At 38.2% G+C, this 21,174-nt stretch overlaps 2 protein-coding genes across 5 annotated transcripts in view; one reads left to right on the forward strand and one right to left on the reverse strand.

Moving 5' to 3' along the window:
* CIP2A (cellular inhibitor of PP2A) overlaps positions 1-21,174 on the forward strand; it is a 25,263-nt gene continuing 4,089 nt past the window's right edge. Inside the window, exons 1-18 of the mRNA XM_042866823.1 lie at positions 1-184; positions 2,558-2,705; positions 3,804-3,916; positions 5,407-5,501; positions 6,063-6,159; positions 7,113-7,235; positions 7,384-7,529; positions 8,127-8,202; positions 9,057-9,284; positions 9,738-9,897; positions 10,929-11,070; positions 11,776-11,875; positions 12,733-12,851; positions 13,257-13,449; positions 14,937-15,011; positions 15,095-15,205; positions 16,232-16,428; positions 17,859-17,972. Coding sequence (XP_042722757.1) covers positions 38-184; positions 2,558-2,705; positions 3,804-3,916; positions 5,407-5,501; positions 6,063-6,159; positions 7,113-7,235; positions 7,384-7,529; positions 8,127-8,202; positions 9,057-9,284; positions 9,738-9,897; positions 10,929-11,070; positions 11,776-11,875; positions 12,733-12,851; positions 13,257-13,449; positions 14,937-15,011; positions 15,095-15,205; positions 16,232-16,428; positions 17,859-17,972 — 2,384 coding nt within the window. The 5' untranslated portion in view covers positions 1-37. The remainder of the gene's footprint in view (positions 185-2,557; positions 2,706-3,803; positions 3,917-5,406; positions 5,502-6,062; positions 6,160-7,112; positions 7,236-7,383; positions 7,530-8,126; positions 8,203-9,056; positions 9,285-9,737; positions 9,898-10,928; positions 11,071-11,775; positions 11,876-12,732; positions 12,852-13,256; positions 13,450-14,936; positions 15,012-15,094; positions 15,206-16,231; positions 16,429-17,858; positions 17,973-21,174) is intronic.
* The window catches only part of LOC122177435, a 22,482-nt gene continuing 8,656 nt past the window's right edge, over positions 7,349-21,174 (reverse strand). For 2 of the 4 annotated variants that reach the window (XM_042866819.1, XM_042866821.1), the window contains exons 3-4: positions 21,001-21,172; positions 19,897-19,994 (exon numbers count right to left, since the gene is read on the reverse strand). In XM_042866819.1, coding sequence (XP_042722753.1) covers positions 21,068-21,172 — 105 coding nt within the window. In that variant the 3' untranslated portion in view covers positions 19,897-19,994; positions 21,001-21,067. Of the gene's footprint in view, positions 9,843-19,896; positions 19,995-21,000; positions 21,173-21,174 lie in introns of those variants that run through there. The other 2 variants (XR_006178078.1, XR_006178077.1) reach the window with 2 other exon arrangements.

Below are 21,174 nucleotides of genomic sequence, written 5' to 3' on the forward strand. Positions count from 1 at the left end.
GCTGCCTTCAAAATGGCGGCGGCGGCGGGAAGTACGAATGGGCTATGCTGCTCGCGCCTCTGAGGGAACGTTTCAGGGCGTCATGGATGCTTCAGGTTGTATGAAGTCCCTGCTCCTAGCAGCCACGCAGTACCGGGCTGCTAAGACGGCGTCCAACGCTGCTCTGGTCCAGCGCAGCCTGGAGGTGAGAGCGGAGCGCCTTGGTCCGAGCGAGGGGTTGGCCGCGGCGTTCGTTCTCTCGGGCGTAGATGCGTGAGCGGCTCTTCTCGGCACTGTTCTGTGGCCGGCCGCGGCTGGCTCCACTTCTTGGCGGTCGGCCTGGGCTCCGAACTGCCGTGGGCTCGGCCGACTCAGCCTCGAGGCGGCCGCGGCCTCCCTCTCGGCTCAGCGGGTGGAGACTGAGAAACCCCCTGTCGGGGTTGTCTCCTGCGGGGCGGGGGAGGGAGAAACAGCTTATTTCTGTCCCTCGTACTATTACTTTGTCCTTTATCGTAGCGTTTTATGCTGTTTTTGTATATACATGCACACAGATGTACTGGATGTTTACATATGTGTGTGCTATTCACAGAAGTCAGGCATGCTTCTACTCTCTGGCCCATGAAGATCATTTTGATTTCCCAGCTTAAAAATACAGTTCGAGCGATGAACTTTACACCTGCCTTTAGCTGGTTTCAAGTGATGTGTATTCACGGATGCCAGCTGCTGTAGCCACCCATACCTTTCGCTGTCCTGATGCAGCCCTTACAGCTGGCATTGTACTGTGGTGAGTGACTGGGACAGTGACTGAGCTGCTTCATCTGCATTACCTTTCTCAAATACAGATTTTCTTAAAAATCATAGTTACTAAAACATCAATATAGAAGATGTTATTTGGCTTAACCCTTCAAGAACTGTGTAGATGTGGCACTGAGGAACATGATTAGTGTGTGTGTGGTGGCAATGGATTGATTGCTGGACTAGATAGAATTGCTCAGGTTGGAAGGGACCTTCAAGATTATTACGTCTACCCGCAACCTAACCATACTATCTTTACTCTAACAACCCTCTGCTAAATCATGTTCCTGAGCACCACATCCAAATGGTTTTTAAACACATTCAGAGGTGGTGACTCAACCACCTCCCTGGGGAGCCTACTCCAGTGCTTAACAACCTTTTCTGTAAGGAAGTTTTTCCTCATATCCAACCTAAACTTACTCTGGCACATCATGAGGCCTTTTCCCCTCATCCTGTCACCAGCGAGAAGAGACCAACTCTGTTCCCGCTGCAATCACCTTTCAAGTATTTGAAGAGAACAATAAGGTCTCCCCTCAGCTTTTTCTTTCCCAGTTCCTTCAGTCTCTCCTCATAGGGGATATTCTCCAAGCCCTTCACAAGCATTGTTGCCCTTCTTTGAACCTGCTCCAACACCTCTTTCTTTATTAAAGTGCCCAAAACTGAACACAGTACTCAAGGTGGGGCCTACTAAAGCTAAGTACAGGGGCAGGATTACTTCCCTAGCTCTGCTCATCACACCATTTCTGGCACAAGCCTTTGACCTTCTTGGCTACCAGGGCACACTGCTAGCTCGTATTCAGCTGACTGTTCATTGGTACACCAAGGTCCCTTTCAGTCAGGCAGCTTTCTAGCCACTCCTCCCCAAGCCTGTAGAATTGCCTGGGGTCATTGTGACCAAAATGCAGCACTTGGCCCTATTGAAACTCTTATTGTTTACCTTGGCCCATTGATCCAGTTATCGATCCCATTGATACAGATCCCTCTGTAGTGCCTTCCTCCCCTCTGGCAGATAAATGCTCCCTCCCAACTTGGTGTCATCTGCAAACTTACTGAGGGTGCATCTCAATTCCCTCATCAAGATCATCAATAAAGGTGTTGAACAGAAGCAGCCCCACTGCTGAGTCCTGATTGACACTGCTCGTTACCGGCCACCAACTGGATTTAACTTCATTGACCATAACTCTGGGCTCAGTCATCCAGCTGGTATTTCACCAAGCAGAGCATATGCCCATCCAAACAATGGGCAGCCAGCTTCTCCATGAGGATGTTGTGGGGGACAGTGTCAAAGGCTTTACTGAAGTCCAGGTAGACCACATCAACAGCCATACCTTTGTCCACTAAGCGGGTCACCTTGTCGTAGAACAAAATTAGGTTTGTCAGACAGGATATACCATTCATAATCTTTTCCAACTTCAATGATTCTGTAGTTAACTTCCTTCTCTGATCTATTGTAGAAAAGTACACAGAGGATATGAAAAAAAAAAAAAAAAGTTACATTGTTCTATCATGTATATATAACACAAGTCCAATTATATGCAGGTCTATTACTTTTAATATCCCTTGAAATGGGCTTATCTTTGACTCAGGATTCCATTTTTCATTGTAAGCATAGAGTTCTCACAAAACAGCACCAATCTATTATGACTTATCTTCAAGCGGAATAAAACCTTTGTATTTCAGTCCAGTTCTTCAGAAAAGAGGTTATTGAGTTGAAGTACCAGAGATGCATACAGAGGAATGAGACCTAGCAGTTAAGTAAGTTTTTTCTCCTTTTTATCTCCAGGTAATCTCAGGACTGAAGCTTACAAGATTATTTGCTTCCAACCAGATTCTACCAAGTGAATGTCTTAATTGCCTAGTAGAACTCCTCGAGGACGCTAATATAGATCCTTCTCTGACATTGTCTTTGGTGACTTTATTATCACAGCTAGGTAAGGTTTGCATTTTAACATTAAATCTTGGGTCTTAGAAAGAGAAGACAAGGCAGGTGTTGATTCTGTGGCATGTGTGATGAACTTCTTAGAAAAACCAAAGGTATGAAAAATAAGGAGCTTTTGAAGTGCTTGCCTGATCCACTAGACAATACATTCAAGATCAGATAAAGGTGTTAAACCACTGTTCAAAACAGATGTGAAATCATTATTGTGAAATGACAATGTTTCATATTTGTCAGAATTGTCCTAGGCCCACATGCTTCAAGTTTCCGAGTTAGAAAACAGATCCTAGAGCATTTCATTTGTTTGTTGGGGTTGATTTTCTTTCATAGAAGTGTGACTTCTTCATTTAACGACGGAGCTCTGTGCTCACCATAACGGCATATGTAGGTTATATGTATGGGGAAAAAATTCTCTTATCCCTCAACTTAGGCTTTCTTGTTAGATGTGGGTAGTTCTTTGAGATTTGACTTGTTTAGGATGACCCATTGTTTATATTCTCTTTTTTAATTATTACTGTAAAATGATACATTGTTGGGCTTCATAAATGTATTTCCCAACCTCTTGGATTCTGGAAAACTTTAAGAATCAGTTCTCCTCCAATTGATCTGTTGTTTTATCTGAATTCCTTGTTGGCTATGTCTTTTCTGAGTTTAAGCAGAACAGATTTTTTTTGTATTACTATTGCTATATAACCTTATCAAGTTATTAATTTTAGTTTACTTGCCTGTCTTGGCATGAAGGAGGAAACTAATGTCGTTGATTTTGAGCTTTAAAGCTTCTCAAGTGCAGGATTTCAGATAAAGATTTCAAGATTTCAAGATTTCAGATAAAGCTTAAACTTTGTTGGGACTCTTTCTTCACTGTCCAAACATTTCAACTGACTGTAAGTTCAGAAGTGAGGTGGAGATTCAAGTGTATAGGAGCTGTGATTTGTAATTATTTGTGAAATATATATGGAAAACTGATGAAAGACTTTAGGTTATGCTTAGATCAGTTGCTAAAATGATAACTGCTTTTGCTGTTACATATGATTGTGGGTTGGTGGGTTTTTTTTGTTTGTTTGTTTGTTCTTAAATATTTCTTAAATTCTAGCTTCAGACAATGAGACAAGAGAAGCTCTTCGGGATACCTATAGTCTGACCAGTGTGCTGGCAGGAGTGGTTCATCGAAGTTCTACTAATCTTAGTGATCCAGTCTTATTACAGGTAACAGGAATTAATGCTTAATGCTTACTGAGTAAAAGTTGACAAGCTGGATGTTTTGTTTGCTGTGTGAGTCTAGTGTGACAGGATTTTAGCACTGCAGATTCTATGTATTCTGTCTGCAATATTGCTTGTGCTTCTTACCTGTTCTAATACATTTGAAGAAAAAAAGAGAAAACATTTTTAAATTGGAAGCTTCTACTGTGTGACACTACTGATTGAGAGCTTGGAAGCTTATTTTTCATTCTGTTTTTCATTTTATTTTTAATTCACTCTAAGGCTCCTAACAAAAATTTGAATATTGTTTTGTCTAATCAGTAGGTTGGCAATTGCGAAGGAGCAAAGGGCTGTGGCTGCTGGCTCTCTGGAGGTTTGCAGAGTGTATGTGCCTCCTTCTCTTTAGTCAGTGGTATCTGCTATCAAATAAAAGGGACTGTGCTAATGGAAGCCTGCTTTTAGGAGCCTAGTGCAGGCATCATTATATTATTGCTTCATTTATTTATTTTCAGTGAATATGTTACATCTCCCAGGCCAGTTTCACCAACTTGCACCTATAATTTCTGTGTGCTAAACAATAAAGTTGGGCTCCCCCCCCTTCCCCCCCCTTAAATACATACAGGTTTTCTCATACGTAGGTTTCAGCTTTCAGCATGTCTTTGCTGGCCATCTGTGGTCACATCTCTTTTCTGCATATGGAAAGAAAAAAAAAAAAGAAAAAAAAAAAGTAGTTTGCTATCAGCTACATTGCCCTTACTCAGTGGGAAGATTAGTCAAGCATCCAGTGCAGTGCAACTTTTCTAATGTTTTGCATACTTCTCAAAGTACTAGGAGTTCCAGAAGCTTTAAGAATCCCACTTGACTTGTCAGTCAAGGGAAAAGATTTTGTAGCCACCAAATAACCCATTTATAAGACCTTTAAGCTCTTATGTCAGCTATTCTACACAGTAAGATTTTATTTCAGCTGCTATCCTTAGCTATGCTGTGGTTTTTGTCATGTCTGAGTATACTCATGTCACATTTAAATAAGTTATATGCCCAATAATCCTGGATGAAAGACAGTACTATCATTAGATCTGTTGGCAGTCCTTACAACACACCTGTTTTACTATAAACATAATTCCTGCTAGAGGCTGCAAAGTGCTTTTGGATTTTTTGTGAAACTTCTAGGTCTTTCACTGACAGAATGGAGAATTGACTGATGAGGAAAAAGGGGAGAATTGGATGGGCTGAAGTTGCCTCTCTGCCAAAATAAAGCCTCACTAATATGTTTGGTCTTTTATTAAGTACGTGGAGATCAGTGTGGTAGGATATTACTCAGTGTGCTTGCAGCAGCATGCGTAATTGTGATGTTAACATTACAATTGAAAAATGAATCAGTTTGTCGTGCTTTATGTCTCTATTTAGTTTCAGCTGTAAGAAAATACCTTATGTACTTAACATTTTTCAGTGAGATTCTGATGGAAAGGCATGTGAATAGCTCTTTATTTCCTCAGAGTATTCAGTTGCTGCAGAGGCTAACCTACAACGTTCCCGTCTTTTGTGCTGGTGCCAACGTCAATGAACTGATTTCATTTCTAATGCATCATGTGTAAGTTTGTGTTCACTTATCTTTGCTCATGGGAAATATCTAGCTAGGTTTCTAACCTTTCTGAAGCCCATGAGCCTATTGCACTAACATGGTCTGCAGAGGGTGCTGTGATATTTTTGCTCTGAAGTTGCCAGAGATGTTTCTGGAACACATTTTAAAGGTTGTTAATGTTATGGCTGTGCAACTTTAGGTGGCTGAATATTAATTGGCTTCTTAGCCCATCCCCAGGGAGGGTGAGCTAACGAAGACAAAAGCTAGAAAAAAAAAAATCATTCTTGTCACTGTAAACATACTTGTTCTAGAATAATACAAATTTTGTGCAAGTCCAATGACTGTTAGACACCGGCAATAAAGGACCTCTGATAGCATTTATTTTGATACTTGTTCTTCCTCTTAAGCTCAGTTAAAATCTGCCTGAAGCCTGGGGTCTGCAAATGTTAGTTGCACTTTTCTTGGAAGAATGGTAACTTACATACACAAAAAAAGCAATTTTACTGTAACTAATCTCTGGATGCTTTAATGAAAACATCTTTGTTTAAACCTCTGGATTTTTCTTTTAAGTCAGTCCACAGAAGATGAACTAACAATACCATGCTTAGGACTTCTGGCAAATCTCTGTCGTCACAACTTATGTATTCAAACTCAGATAAAATCTTTGGTAAGTCTTTTGTTTTAGTGGAGTGATCCTCTGACTTAGGGGTGAGAGTGAGTTACTTCACTGAGCTCTTTTTTGCAGCAGTAATAATCCTGACCTTGTTGTTCACTGTTTTGTCAAACAACGGTGGATATTTCTCTCACATTAGAGAATACAATCAGTAGAACTGAAAACTGTGTGTTCTCTTTTGTTTTTTGTTGCTGTGTTGTTGCACGGGCTTGCATTATGCATTCAGTTATTGCAGCTGTTCTCTACAAGCAAAAGGTGAACCTGATGTTTGAGTATCTCTTCCTTAGAAGAACTAGATGTTGTTATAGTATATATATTTATTCTAAGCTGTAAGAAGTTTGGCCTGGAAAGAGACTTGCTCTTTCAAAAGATAAATCAATAAAATACCACTGATCTTTTAGTGGTCAGGACCTTTGAATCTTCAAATACACATCCATATCTGATCTATGCAGTGTGTGCATTCATCAGTCAATGCAAACAGCTTATTTCCTTGGTGAAGGAATACAAACTCATCTACATGGCACTGAACGTTGTACTACTTACCTTGGAACAAATGCAGGACAAAAAAAGAAATAACTATGTCCACGTCTGTTCAAAGAGCAGATAGGAGATAGGGTTAATTTTCAGTGGTTGTTTTATCTTAGAGATGTTAGTGACGTGACTTTCTCATCAGCCTGTAAAATAATGATGTAATTCCTTCCTATTTTTTTCATTCTATCCTACACAAATTCAACAAATTCAACAGGGAATTTAGTCATTGATGTCATCCTCTGTAACTGTGCAGTAGAAGAATACTAAAATAAATTTCCTAGAGAACATTTGTCATGGCATATTTCTGTGTTATTCATTATTTGTATCTCTTGTTTATAAATACTTGCAATATGTAAGTTTGGTGCTCTTACAGAACAAAATACAGTTTTTAATACCTGTGCTTCTGTGTGTTTTAGAATAACGTGAAGAGTTTCTATCGTACCTTAATAAGTTTCCTGGCGCACAGCAGTTTGACTGTGGTTGTATTTGCACTTTCAATATTATCAAGCCTGACTTTAAATGAAGAAGTAGGAGAAAAAGTAAGTGATATTTTGAAATCAGTTTTATTTTCAAGTTGTTGATAAATCTGTTGGCCAAACTCAGAAAATAATTCTAGCTAATTTTTATATGCAAGAGACCTGAGCAAGCAAAGCATGTTCACATGCATAATTTTATTTTTCCTTTCAGCTCTTTCATGCACGGAATATCCATCAGACTTTTCAGTTAATATTCAATATTGTTGTAAATGGAGATGGTACTCTAACAAGAAAATACTCTGTTGATCTACTTATGGATCTTCTGAAAAACCCCAAAGTTGCAGATTATCTTAGCAGGTATGGCTTCATTAAAAATTCATGGTTGCTTCTTGAGTGTTACTAGGTGAGTATCTGCTCTATCCGAAGCTAAAGGGTTCTTGTGTTACCTGTTTTACACAGAAGCATGAATCAAAACCCGCGCTTTAATTGCTGCTTAAGAAATGTTTAATGATTGTGTTCAATAATTCTTTGGTCAGTACTGGTGGTCAGACAATCTGATGAATAGCTATCATGTTTTTTTTTTATAGTCCTTCAATATTTTGAAGTGTAGTAGTGCTGGCAAAGTGATAAGAATTTTCCTGCAGGGCATCACAGAGTTGTTATGTGAAATGCTTGTCTACTGGTTCTGCACATTCCACTAGCCAAACTTAGTTGCTGAACTTCAATCCAAATCTCTAGCAGTAAAAATACTTGTTCTAATTCTGAGAATATTTTTAAAATTTAGCTTATATTGCATTGAAACTACACCATCAAAAGTATTACTGTGCTTGAAGTGTTTGGGGGTAAAAAGAAAATTGGACTCAGGTATTCATTACTTGAACATTATTAGATATTGATACCAAATTATTGATACTAAATTATTTTTTTCCATCTTTCCTTCCATCTGTGCTGTAGATATGAGCACTTCACCTCATGCCTTGGTCAAGTATTAGATCTCCTTCATGGAAAGGATCCAGATTCATTATCTAAGGTACTTCATCAGAAGACCAAGAGGGTACAAGTCATAATATAGTTCCACATCTGTAGCCATAAATAGATTCCTTGTGTGTGAGAACTGATAATGAAGTAAATTGACATAAGGACTCTTTATTGACCCTACAATGTTTATCAGCTTAAATCTAATTCTTCAAAAGACTTTATGGTTGAATTTGTTTATTTGTGGGTTATTGGTTGTTTTTTTTATTTGATTTTTTTTTTTTTGCTTGGTATTTATTTCCTAGTAGTTCTGAAAGCTTAGAAACACATTATTCCACAGTATTTGGACAATTTGATGTCACGTTGGGTTAAGCATTTCTCTATTGCATTCAACTTTGTCTCACTACCACTTTACATAATTAAAACATTGGCTACGTGGTGCTAAATGCTAAAATATTATTTGTCCTGAAAATGTTTCAAAGATATATGTTGACCAATCTTAAACTTTTCTAATCAAAGCATTTTTGCATCATAGTAAATGATGAAAGCTAATGTTTCTATGTATGGGGTTTTTTTTGTTGATTATTGGTTATAATTGAGAAATGTGTTGACATGGAGCTTTCCAGGGGTCTTCATCTCACGGCTATCTGTATCTCAGAATAGCATTTCTGCAACTGAGGAGTAATTAGAGAGCAGTTGGTCCTTTTTTAAAATTATTTTTAATGACTAGTCTAATGGACTGTGCTGCTGACTTGACTTCACAGAAAAAATATCCTTCATAGAATTCTAAAATGTCAAGAGCAATTGTTTATAACTTAGATATTTCTTAGATTTGTGCCACGGGAGTTGCAATTTTTATATGAGTAGCTGGTTTAGAAGTATTTGAACTCTTTCATTCACTTCATACAGATCTTAGAACTGCTGCTTGCCTTCTGTTCTGTGGTAGAACTGCGTCATACCCTGCGGCAGGCAATACTGGAACCATCTGGCTTGCCAGTCTCTGGAAATACCAGATTTGTGACTCGCTCAAAGACTTTTGAACCATCTGTTGCACTGGTGCATTTGTCAAACCAACCATTGGAAGGCTCTGAAGACTGTTCAGTTCTAGCACTGCAGCTATTCAAAGAGGTCTTTGAGGTATGAATGCTAATGATTGAGCTTAAAGTGCTACTTAGCTGTTACAGTTTTGCTTTGATCAATTTTTAAGTATTTATTAGTGTTTTACTTGAAAAATGGGACGTAAAAATATACCAGAAATGTTTTTAAAATTATCTGTTTTTAAGCACATTAGAAATATATTTTGAGGACTGTATTAGAAAGATATCTTTTCTGAAAATTATGTTGGCTGTTCATGAAGTAGAAACAAAACTATTCAGTACTTGTTTTCAAGGACTTGTAGAAGTGAGTTTCTGCTTTTCCAGCATTATTTGTTAAACTTGATTCTCCAGTATGATACTGATCATAAGTCTTAAACCTGAAATAGAAATAGTCTGGGAAGACTTGAATACAAGCTTGAATACAAGGAGTAGAATCGACTTGTCTTCCTTATTCTGTAGTTCTAAATATTGACATAAAATTTGTTTATTACAGGATGTTGTTAGTAGTGGGAACAGTGCCTCAGCTGAACACTTTGTGGATCTTTTGCTGCCTGTTCTTCTTGATCATCTTCAGATGCCAGAACAGATTGTGGATGAGCTGTTAGTGAAGAAAAAGTGTGAAAGAATGGTCAAGGCTATTAACGTTCTCACAGATATCCTTTTTTATGTGCCTATTGTCTGCTAATTTATTACTTCTCCACTATCATCTGCTCTAAGGCATTAGAAGAAATATCCATCTTGGGTCACTCTAACAGCTGTTAATGGCAATAACTGTACTAATCTTACTTAGGACTGTCATCTTGAAGGACCCTTAGTAGCTTTATAATTGCTGTGAAATTATTGTGCAGTACAGGGATTCCAAATAAAACATGGTGATTGTTCAACAGTATAGAAGCACTTTACAGATTAAAAAATGAGCGTTTTCTATTGAAATTACAAGAGGCATTTGGGTGGGCTTCTTCTTAATCGGTGTAATATTTTGGTCTAGCTAAGTCCATTGCAGTGTCCAGCCAAAACTGGTGACAGTTTTCATCAGTGAAGCAAGAGGAAGAATGATGTGAAATTGTTTTGTTTTATACTCCCTGTTTTTAATGGGACTTCTTTCATTAGAATTTAAGAGCAGTTTTTCAATCTAACCTCCTGTCTGTGACAGGATTTGGACCAGATTTGGGGTGAGTTTGGTGAGAAAGCAAATATATCAAGTCATCTTCAAGAATCCAGCTATGAATTTCTTGAGAAACATGCTGCCTTCTGCTTCTGTGTTGCTTTTCTGAATTTGGTGTAATGAAATAAGGAGAACACAACTGCAGGATGTAGTCTGGCATCTCAGCTGAATTCTGTGAAGAAGTGTCTTGACTGGCTCTCCATTAGAGCTAGTCCTTTTTTTAGGTACTGGTTGTTCAATCCCTCTTGTTCATCTTCTTTATGCAACTCATATTATTGTAGTTTCCTTGGCTGTCTGTTTCCAAGTGCATACTTTTTTTTAGTTGAACAGTTGAACAGAACAGTTGAACACTTGACATGTGTGTTAAGCATGACCTAAGAGGTTTATGTAATTGGGCTTCAAAAGCATTTTTGGAGTGTATCGTGCTTTGATATGCTAGCTTCTCTTTTATTATTAAAACAGTGCCTTATGATGCCAATACCTAAGCATAGATAAAGTTTTATTCTTAACTCAGCCTACTGCTGTGTGGAGACGACGTACTGAAAATGCATGCCTCAAAGCTCCTGACTGCCAGCCAATGTGTGTCTCTAATAGAACACCAGTTTACCTATAGTGGGATTGATGCTGGTTTTGGGACAAAGGTAGTGGACTCTAAAATGTGGTGAGCACAAAAATTTATCTAAAATTTAATTTACATAGACTTTTTTGAGAGTTGTGATATTGTTCCAGTAGAAAGTATACCATAGTTGAAATTACTATTTAAATGCAAATAAGTCTACACTGTTTTAAAATCAAATTTAGTATTTTTATACCAATAGGATGTAACATGCTAGTCAGTTCAATGAATAAACCTAGCCTAAACATTCTGGTATTGTTTTGTGTGTAGGTTGGAGTTCCATTTATGTGGTACAGTGATTTTTAAACCTCATCCACAAGTTTATCTGAGTTGTTGCTTTTCAGAAACAGTATCATCCACCAGTACTGGGGAAAGAAGGAAGCTATGGTTGCAGTGGGGGAAAAAAAAACCAAAACAACAGAAAACACCTCCCTTCAGTTCAGAGTCATTGACTTGAATGTCAATAAAACTAATAGTTATATGCCCAATAAAATAAAATTGACCTGTGATTAAAACCTCTTTACTTTCAAGGTGAAAGTGCTTTAAGCTTCACTGCTATCCACAGTATGCTGGAAAAGCTCAACAGAGCATCTAAGGAGCTGAATGATCTCTCATGGTATTGGCACTCATGCCTTGCTAGAGATGGTTTATTTATGAAGGTACATGTTTGCCTTGTCTTAATTTATTTATCAGTGCTGATCTGACAAATTTGTTTGCCTTTTTTCCACTTCGCTTTTGTGTATTTAAAAGCAAACTTGCTGCTGATATTATTTTGAAAACACTTGATCTTATGAGCAGACTGAAGCAGGATGTGCCTGGTATGGAAGTCAGCTTCTACAAAATCCTACAGGTATGAGTTTAAAGCGTCTTATAAAGTAAAATGTCTTATAAAGGGTATCTGTGAAGGAAAGTATTTTGGAGCTCTAGTAATTCAGCTCTGAATCTTTTTTCATGCTTATCTCTGTCACGCTAAAAATTTTAGGGAAAAGCTACAGTTCTTAAAGATTAAGAACTTAATCTTGTTAATTCTTCTAAAACAAGACTAATTTGCTATTACATCTCTTATTTCAGTAAAGCACGTGAAATATTTCAGTTGCCTGTTAAGAATTATCCTTCTAAAGCCACATTAGGATTGTGGTTTGAGGGTAGTGAGGGATAAGAAAAAGTTAACACAGCTATGTAGTTGAATAGCTTCTGAGATTATTTAGCATGAAACATACGCACCTACTCTGTGACTTTGCACAGGTAAGTATTTGGTTTCTGTTGGTCAAGATGCTTGCTCTGTAGATAGAAAATAATCTGGATAATCAAGCATTTCATATTGTTTGGAAGAGTTTTCTTTGAAGAATGGGAATTGTTTACAGTGAGAGTTTCAAAGTTATCGGAAAATCCTCATAAAACTTAAGCTTGTGACTCTTTATGATGAAAATCAAGCAGATGAAAATTTGAAGGAATTATGTAGTCTCTGCACGGGTCATGTTGACTAAAGAAAACAAATTTCTAAACACTTCAAAATGTGAAGTGTGTTTTTCTTTTTTAAATCGTTTCATTAATCTTAGCGTTCTGAAATGTAGAAGAGCGGTATTTAGAAGGGTAGATTTGTGTCTGTTCTCACAGGCCTTGGTATTGTGATGTCTGGGGTGGTTTTTTTTTGTTGTTGTTTTTGACTGTTATGTATTGTGCTGACCAAAATAGTTTCTTGTTTAGGATCAGCGCTTGATTACACCTTTGACGTTTGCTTTAACGTCAGACTACAGAGAACAAGTCCAAGTTGGACTTAGAATATTGTTTGAGGCTGCACCCTTACCAGATTTTCCTGCTATAGTGTAAGTTTATTTTTGTGATAATCCGATAAGATTTGATGTTTTTATAACCTTAGTGATGCTCACGTTTCTTGAGTTATTACTTCCAGTTTATATGAGACAGAAACTTTAAGAAAAATTGTCATTTCCTCCTAATCTAAAGGTAAGAGGCAGTAGTGGTTTTAGAGGCTGGAGGAGGTGGTACTGACTGGTACACAACTAACAGCGGATCCTTGACAGTATAATAGTGACTTCTGTACCTCAGGATTAACTTTTCTCAAGTTTGTGTGATAATTCAAATGTAATTATTTCTCTAGTCTGTCTTTTCAATGAAAGATAAGTTAATTATGCTGTGAAATATTTCTCGTCTTCAATCCTTGCAGCAGTATTTGAAGCAGATTGTTTTTAATATCAGTCATGTTTTCACAGGCTTGGTGAAAGCATTGCTGCAAATAATGCTTACAGACAACAGGAAAAAGAACACGCATCAAAAAGAATCCAACTGCAGTCACCCGTGATCAGCAACGTTACAGTGAGAAGTTCTTCATCTTGTGCTAATGGTGATGAATCCACAACTTCAAGTGTTCAGGAACTAATACAAAAACTTCATTCTGGACTAGAAGTTAGTATAATTTTGTTATCTTTGCTACATATTTGACTGTTTTTAATCAGAGTATTAGGCTACAGTGTGTATATCAGTTGAGCTCAGTTTATGTTCCTACCTTTTTAAGAGTTCTACTGAGCTCCTGAGCAGAGGTCAGTGATGTTTCTTTGTGAAGTATTGTAAGTTGGGCTCCCTGTTAGAATTCCCTTCTCTGATTGGGTTTCCCACCCCTTTCCTAAATGCTGGGTGTGGAGGTAGGTGGCAGATATAGTTGCAAGTAGCTGGAGTTGGTGGGGTGTGTACAGGGAGTTCCCCCTTCCTAAGTGCATGGCTTTGTATGCATTAATGGAAGTCAGCACAAAGTACCTAATGGCATTGCATGCAGCAGCTCCCAGTCTTGTGACAGCTCATGCAGCTCTTTAAATTTTTGAAGTAGAGAAAACATTAGTGTTCAATGAATCTTTTCTTAGACCTTCTAAGTAGTAGAACTTTCCTTTAACAGTGCATTAATTAAAAATTAGTTTACATGATCACTTGAAATACCTGATGCTTCATCAGTGTTCCACGAGGCTCAAATATGTATAAAAACATATGAATCACTTTCAATAGTATTACTGCGGAGAGAAAATGAAGGGAACTTACAGAAGCTTTTCTTGTAGTCAGTTCTATGTGCTTTTATGTGTTACTGCATCTTTGCAAGCAGGAAAAGAAGCTGGAGCTATGTGGGAGCTACTGTTAATATGCCCAAAAGTATATATCTTGCACAATGGTTTAAAACAGTGCAGAGAGGGTACATTTTTAATAGGTGTCCATTTTATGAACAGAGAAATAGCTTACACTTAGTCCCAGGAGAGAGCACATGAATGCCTGCTCAAAATTGGCATTATTATAGTACTGCCTAAGGGAAAAAAAAAAATCCTAAAGTTACCCAGTTGCATACTTACTTGACTTGGGCATATTCTAATGAACTAATTGCCTTCTTGAACAATACATGTGAAGTACTTCTCTAATAATTTGATGGATTAAACTAACAATTTCTGTTCCAGTTAGTATTCTTTCAGAGCTTCAACCTTTTCTGATGGTCTAAATGCTGAGAAGGCTGTGTATTGTGAACGGTATTTTCATCTTTGCATTTTTGGTTGTTGATATTGAGGCAAATGTTCTATGAGGGGATTGCTAATTCTGCAGCAAAGAATAGACCAGTAGCAAAGAATAGGAACAAAGTTACAGTCATTATATTATCTTTTTATAGTATATGATTGATTTGACTTGATAGGCCTCTGCCTCTGAAGATGAGTAATCTTCACCCTAGTAAATTTATTTTACAGGCTTTCTGCAAGAGTCAAATGAGTATAATTAAGTAGTCAGTCTCAGAGATTAATATAAAATTAAAAAAAAAACTCTAGTGGACAGATTAAAGTTCACAAAACTAAGCTTTTCAGACACATTATCTGTCCAAGTAAATGCAGATTTATAGTAGCAGTAATTGCAAAACGTTTCCACAGGTTAAGGAACCAATCACTGACGTGAGGATTTCCGACATAATGGATATCTATGAGCAGAAGCTTTCATCATTAGCTGTGAGTACAACCTAACGTGTATGGATACAATGCTGTTGGTAGATTCAGATTATGTTAATGAATAACATTCTTCCTTTGCACAGTCAAAGGAAACTCGGCTTCAAGACCTTTTGGAAGCTAAGGCTCTGGCTCTGGCTCAGGCTGACAGACTGATGGCCCAGTACCGATGTCAAAGGGCTCAGGCAGAATCTGAGGTGAGTGTGATCTCCTTCTGGGATTCTGGTATCATAGAATCGTAGAATGGCCTGGGTTGGAAGGGACCTCAAGGATCATGAAACTCCAAGCCCCCTGCAGCAGACAAGGCTGCTAAACTCCATATCTAATACTAGACCAGGCTGCCCACTGCCCCATCCAAGGCCTTGAACACCTCCAGTGCCAAGGCATCCACAGCCTTTCTGGGCAGCCTGTTCCAGCCACTCTCTTGGTAAAGAACTTCCCCTTGACATCCAACCTAAATCTTCCCCCCTTCAACTTAAAACCATTTCCCCAGTGTTTTGGGGCAAAGTAAAGACTGTCTGGGTAGCTTTGACTGTATTTGCACATGTGGAAACTCTATACTGTTTAACTAACCTATACTTAAAAATTAGGACAATCTTAATTTTCATTGTAACAATGCAAAGAAAAACGAGATGTTTCTTTGGAACTCTTTTCTTTAATGCCCTTTCATATTAGAAGCCAACAAAACCGTCTTACTGTACGTGAACATTTGTTAGCCATTAGTGTTATTTAATGGTAGTAAATTTAAAAATGAATAAAACCACTTATTAGTATTCTATGTAAATATTACTGGTACATGATGAATGGTTTACTGTTTGTGCCTTTTAACTACTTGTCATTTCATACGAAGACTAACTCTCAAATATATACTGCAGTGATGCAAGCTTTATTTGAGGTGTGCTTTGAAGGTTCATAATTTCTGTTATTCAAATAAAGATTTGATAATTTGGGTTGCAAATTATGGAAGCCATGGCTAAACTATATCATATTTTACTTTCTTTTTTCTCTTCACTTCTAGCACTGGCTATAGAGGGAGCTGAAGGAAATTAGAATGAATTAATTAATTTGTATTTAATACTAGGAGACAGTAACTATTTTCTTAACGTAGCTGATGGCATTTTAGTGTTAGATGTATGACCTCAAATATGCCTATTAAGACATGATTTATAAGACAGAAGTGTTTGTAATTGCTTTTTCTCTTGGGGGATGTTTTCCACTGAAAGGCCCGAACTCTTGCTGCAATGCTGAAGGACGCAGAACGAAAAAATGAAGAACTTAATGTTTTGCTGAAAGCTCAGCAAGTAGAATCGGAAAGGGCACAGACTGATATTGAACAGCTCTTTCAACACAACAGGAAATTACAAACAGTTGCTGAGGAACATGAAATGCTAAAAAAATCATCAGTTGATCTTCTTCAGAGGTAAGAAGCTCAGGATCTTAAAGGAAATTTGAAATATTCAGCTAGAAGGATGAAGGTCCTCAATGGCCTGGTTAAACTGGATGAGAACTGAAGTAGTAGATGTTGAAGATCTAATTCAGGGAATGACAAGAATTTTGTGTATTGCTTTCTAAAACAAACCAACAGAGCTTAATTTCTAATGGTTCTACAGCATGCTCTTGGCTTCTTTCTTTACCTTTTATGCTGTCTTGATGACATGCTATAAACTGTCTAGAGAAACAGTCAGCAAAATATGTTTGTTTAATGTAGGAGTTTGCATGTTTGATTGCTTCTGTAGTAAGCCTGACTGAAATCAAGTGATGTAGGGAGGAAAGATGTACTGTGTGTGTCTTAAATTATTTATAAACATTATTTCCTCAGGATTGTAGGCTAAAAAACACCTAAGGCATGGGAGATATAAAAAGTACATAAGGGTAGAAATTTTTAATGGAGAAATAACATGCTTAGGAAAAATAAAGGCTCAAAAGAGCTTTGGCATCTCAACTTGCATGAGTTGTTTTCATCACTAGATGTCAGCAAGGCAAAGAAGCTGGTAAAATTGAGAGCAATTTACTTGCTTTACAACAGGTGCAGGAATTGTATTAGAAATTTTGAAGTTATATCTCTGCCAATAATAGTCATTCAAGGAGGAAAAATGTTTGCTTGGGAAAATCCATAATGGACGAGATGCATACATCTAGTATAGTCACTGTGGAAGTTCCTCCTTTTCTGCTTGAGTTGTGTTTAATTATATACTCTATGAGCAATTGTTTGGAAGAAAGCATCTTTTAATCTATTATGTAAAAGCTGTAAATTCCCAAAGTTGGAATAAAATAGCTTAGTGATTTTTACACTGGTTTTATAAAGTAAAAACTTGCTTTCTCAATCTGCAGACTTTAAGTGCTGTTCCTTAAACATAACCAGAAAGCTGACATGGGAGGAGAGAGTTTTCCTTTCGGAAAGCAGTAAAGTGATTTGCTTTAAGCGTGAGATCTGCCTCAAACTTTTGTAAATTGTACTTTGCACCATCTTCAGTATTTTCAAGTTCCAGAAATTTGAGCACTGTAGAACTGAAAAGTGTCTCAGAGGATCTCTTAAAAAAAGTGACTACAAAAAGTTTATTTGTAACATTTTGTTCGTATCGAACATTTAAATACATCTCTGTTGGTTTTTTTTTGTTTTTTTTGTTATTCTTGAAGAGTTTTATACTGGAGGAAGGAGGGAAGATCAATAATAATTAATGAAGCTTTTTTTTTCCCCCCCAAGTATGTACATTTTAAAAATGTGTCTTGTTTTTAACTTGAGTGGAGTGGCTGAACAAGAGAAGTCAAGTATTTTTTTTTACAAACTATTAAACTAAAAGCTTTTCAAAAGCACTTATCTTCCACCATAAGCCTCTAATTTATTTGTAGGTATGAAACAACTGAAAGACAACATAAAGATCTACAGATTACATGCAATTCCCTAAATAAGGAAATTGAAGCAATGAAGAAACAAAATGAATCACTGAAGCAGCAGAATGACAGGTAAGTTAGGTTCAGTCTCTAAGCAAATTAAAGAAAAACAGTAAAATTAAATAGCACTTTAGCATTCAATTTGTCAATTATCTGTGCTTCAAGTAGCATATTAGAGGTCTGTTATCCATCATATTTGAAAGGTCATGGCAGTCTGGTGAAATTCCCACTGACTGGAAAAGGGGAAACATATTTCAAGAAGGGAAAAAAGTAAGATCCAGGGAAGTACAGGCCAGTCAGTCTCACTTCTGTGTCTGGCAAGATCATGGAGCGAATCGTCTTGAAGGCCCTACTAAGGCTCATGGAAAATAAAAACAAGGTGATTGTTGTTAACCAACATAGTTTCACCAAGGGTAAGTCATGCCTGACTAACTTGGTGGCCTTTTGTGATGGAGTTACAGCGTCAGTGGCTAAAGGAAGAGCAACTGATGCCATCTACCTGTGCAAAAGCGTTTGGCACTGTCTGGCATGACATCATGGTCACCAAATTGAAAAAAAAAAAGGATTTGATGGATAGACTGCTGGCTGGATAAGGAATTGGCTGGATGGTCGCACCATTACAGTCATTGTCTCGTTGTTCAGGTGGAGACCGGTGATGAGTGGCGTTCCTCACGGATCACTGTTGGGACTGGTTTTATTTAGCATCTCTGTAGGTGACATGGACAGTGGGTTTGAGTGCACCCTCAGCAAGTTTGCAGATGACACTGAGCTGAATGGTGCAGTTGATGCACCAAAGGGAAGGGATGCCATCCAGAGTGGCCTGGATCCGCTTGAGAGATGGGTCCATGAAGTTTAACAAAGCCAAGTGCAAGGTCCTGCACCTGGGTTGGGGCAGTCTCAAGTACATATGCAGGTTGGGTGGAGAATGGCTTGAGAGCAGCCCTGAGGAGGAAGATTAGAGGTTGTCAATTGATGAGAGATTCAATATGAGCCAACAATGTGTGCTTGCAGCCCAGAAGGCCAACCATATCCTGGGTTGCATCCAGAGAAGTGTGACCAGCAGGTCGAGGGAGGTGATTCTGCCCTTCTACTCTGCTCTCGTGAAACCCTATCTGGAGTACTGCTTTCAGTTCTGGGGCCTCCAACACAAGAGTAACATGGAGTTGTTGGAGCAGGTCTAGAGGAGAGCTGCAAAGATAATCAGAGGGCTGAAGCACCTCCCCTGTGAGGACAGGCTAAGAGAGTTGCAGCTCTTCAGCCTGGAGAGGAGAAGGCTCTGAGTAGACCTTATAGTGCCCTTCCAGTACCTGAAGGGGGCCTACAGGAAAGCTGGAGAGGGACTTTTTACAAGGGAAGGTAGCAACAGGACATAGGGAAATAGTTTTAAACTGAAAGAGGGTAGATTTAGATATTACGAAGAAATTGTTTAGTATGACAGTAGTGAGACTGGAACAGGTTGCCCAGCAAGGTTGTGGATGCCCCCTCATTGGAAACATTCTAGGCCTGGCTGGATGGGTACTTTGAGCAACCTGTAGTATGAGGTGTCCCTGCCTATAGCAGGTGGTTGGAACTAAGTAATCGTGAAGGTCCCTTCCAACCCAAACCATTAAATGATTCTAAGTGTAGCTAGAAGAAGCAATAGATTCTTTAGAGTGGTTTTCTATGTGTATATTAGATGAGAATCTGTATTAGTGATTTCTGTGATTTTATTTTTTCTCCTGTGTCGGTTCAGAGCAGGAGGGGATCCCTACAGACTGCAGCAACAGTAGGAATTTAAAAAACAAATGAAAAGAAGTCATTTTGGGAGTGGTTTTTTGGTGGGAGGAAGGAGAGAGTGTCTTGGTAGTCACTGAATTCTTAAATGTTGTTGTGAGCCAAGATTTTCACATATTCCTTTTTGTCCTACAAGGTTTCTCTGTAATATCGTCAGATATCAGCAGAAGTACTTAGATGTTATGTTTGTCTCCTTCTCTGGAAATGATCAGGAACCACTGACCTGTGTGACCTGCTGTAGGCAACCGGCTTTAACAGAAGGGTTGGATCAATGATCTCTAGAGGTCCCTTCCAACCCCTACAATTCTGTGATTCTGTTTTCTGGAAGAACAAGAGAATAGGGACAAGATGGGGGGGAGAGAACCTAATAAATTAATACACTTCAAAATTATACTAGAAATAGGGATGACTGACATTCCGTCCTTGGTGCTTCAACTATAAAGCTAGCGCTACTTCTGTCTTGTTGAGAACAAATTATAACTTTTTTTCTTTCTGATGGCTTAAGATAGAGACTTGGTGTATCTTTCACCCTCTTAGCTAAATAAGTAGGGCTCTTATTTGAGAACTTCTGTTTGATACTTAATTTTGCAGAACACATTTTTAAAATATGCTTACCATCAGACCCTACATTCACTTCAGAGATAAAGTGCTACTCTTGATTTCAAAGTTCACTTCATCCTTCCAGCTTCTTGCCTTGTTTAGTGACTGGGACTGCTCTTGACTTCTGCCTTGAGTTCTGATTCAAATGGAAGACTTTCATTCAGATGGATTTGCTTGTGAATAAATGTGGGCACCTACTTTCATTGGAGCAATATGCAGCTGAGTATAATTGGGGAAGTGTTCTGAGAAGGATCTCCCTTTTTTAAGGCAAATGGGATAGCAGTTGCTGTATAAATATTCTTGATTAGTTACATAAAACAGACTGAACTATCCTTTTCCCCTCTTGTTGCCAGAGGCTGCAGATAAGAAAGTGGATAAACAGGCCAGCAAGAATAACAATAGGTGTCACCTAAATGGGGCAAATGGGAGATGGAATATGCCTTAGAAGTTATGCTAGCTAGCAATGGAGACAGTAATTTAACTTAATGGAGTTTGAAGTGCTTGGGTTACAGCTGTAACACTGGCGGATGACAGTGCCTATATATTTTGTAAGATCTAAATATTATTCTAACTAGTAAAGACTGCAGCAAACTTATGTATGAGCTACAGTGAGATCTTTTGACGCTTCATTTTTTTTCCTGCATGTTGCACAGTTGTTTGGAAATGTTTAGTATGGTATCAGAAAATCCTTATGCACAGATGTGTGCACACAGATGATAACACTTACCTGAAACAAGGTTTTAGTAGTGGCATTGTCAATTCAGGAGCGTACCAAGAGCTAAAAGCCCATATTGTCAGTCACTAATGGCAGTGAATTCTGACTCAGGTTGAAAGGTGATTTCATTTCTGCCATGTGATCTTGAATGTCTTGTGGTTGTAATCAAGAGCAACAGTCTAGGCT

The sequence above is a fragment of the Lagopus leucura genome, unplaced genomic scaffold (assembly GCF_019238085.1).
Source record: "Lagopus leucura isolate 7727_CA_CO unplaced genomic scaffold, USGS_WTPT01 Super-Scaffold_100001, whole genome shotgun sequence".
NCBI lineage: Eukaryota > Metazoa > Chordata > Aves > Galliformes > Phasianidae > Lagopus > Lagopus leucura.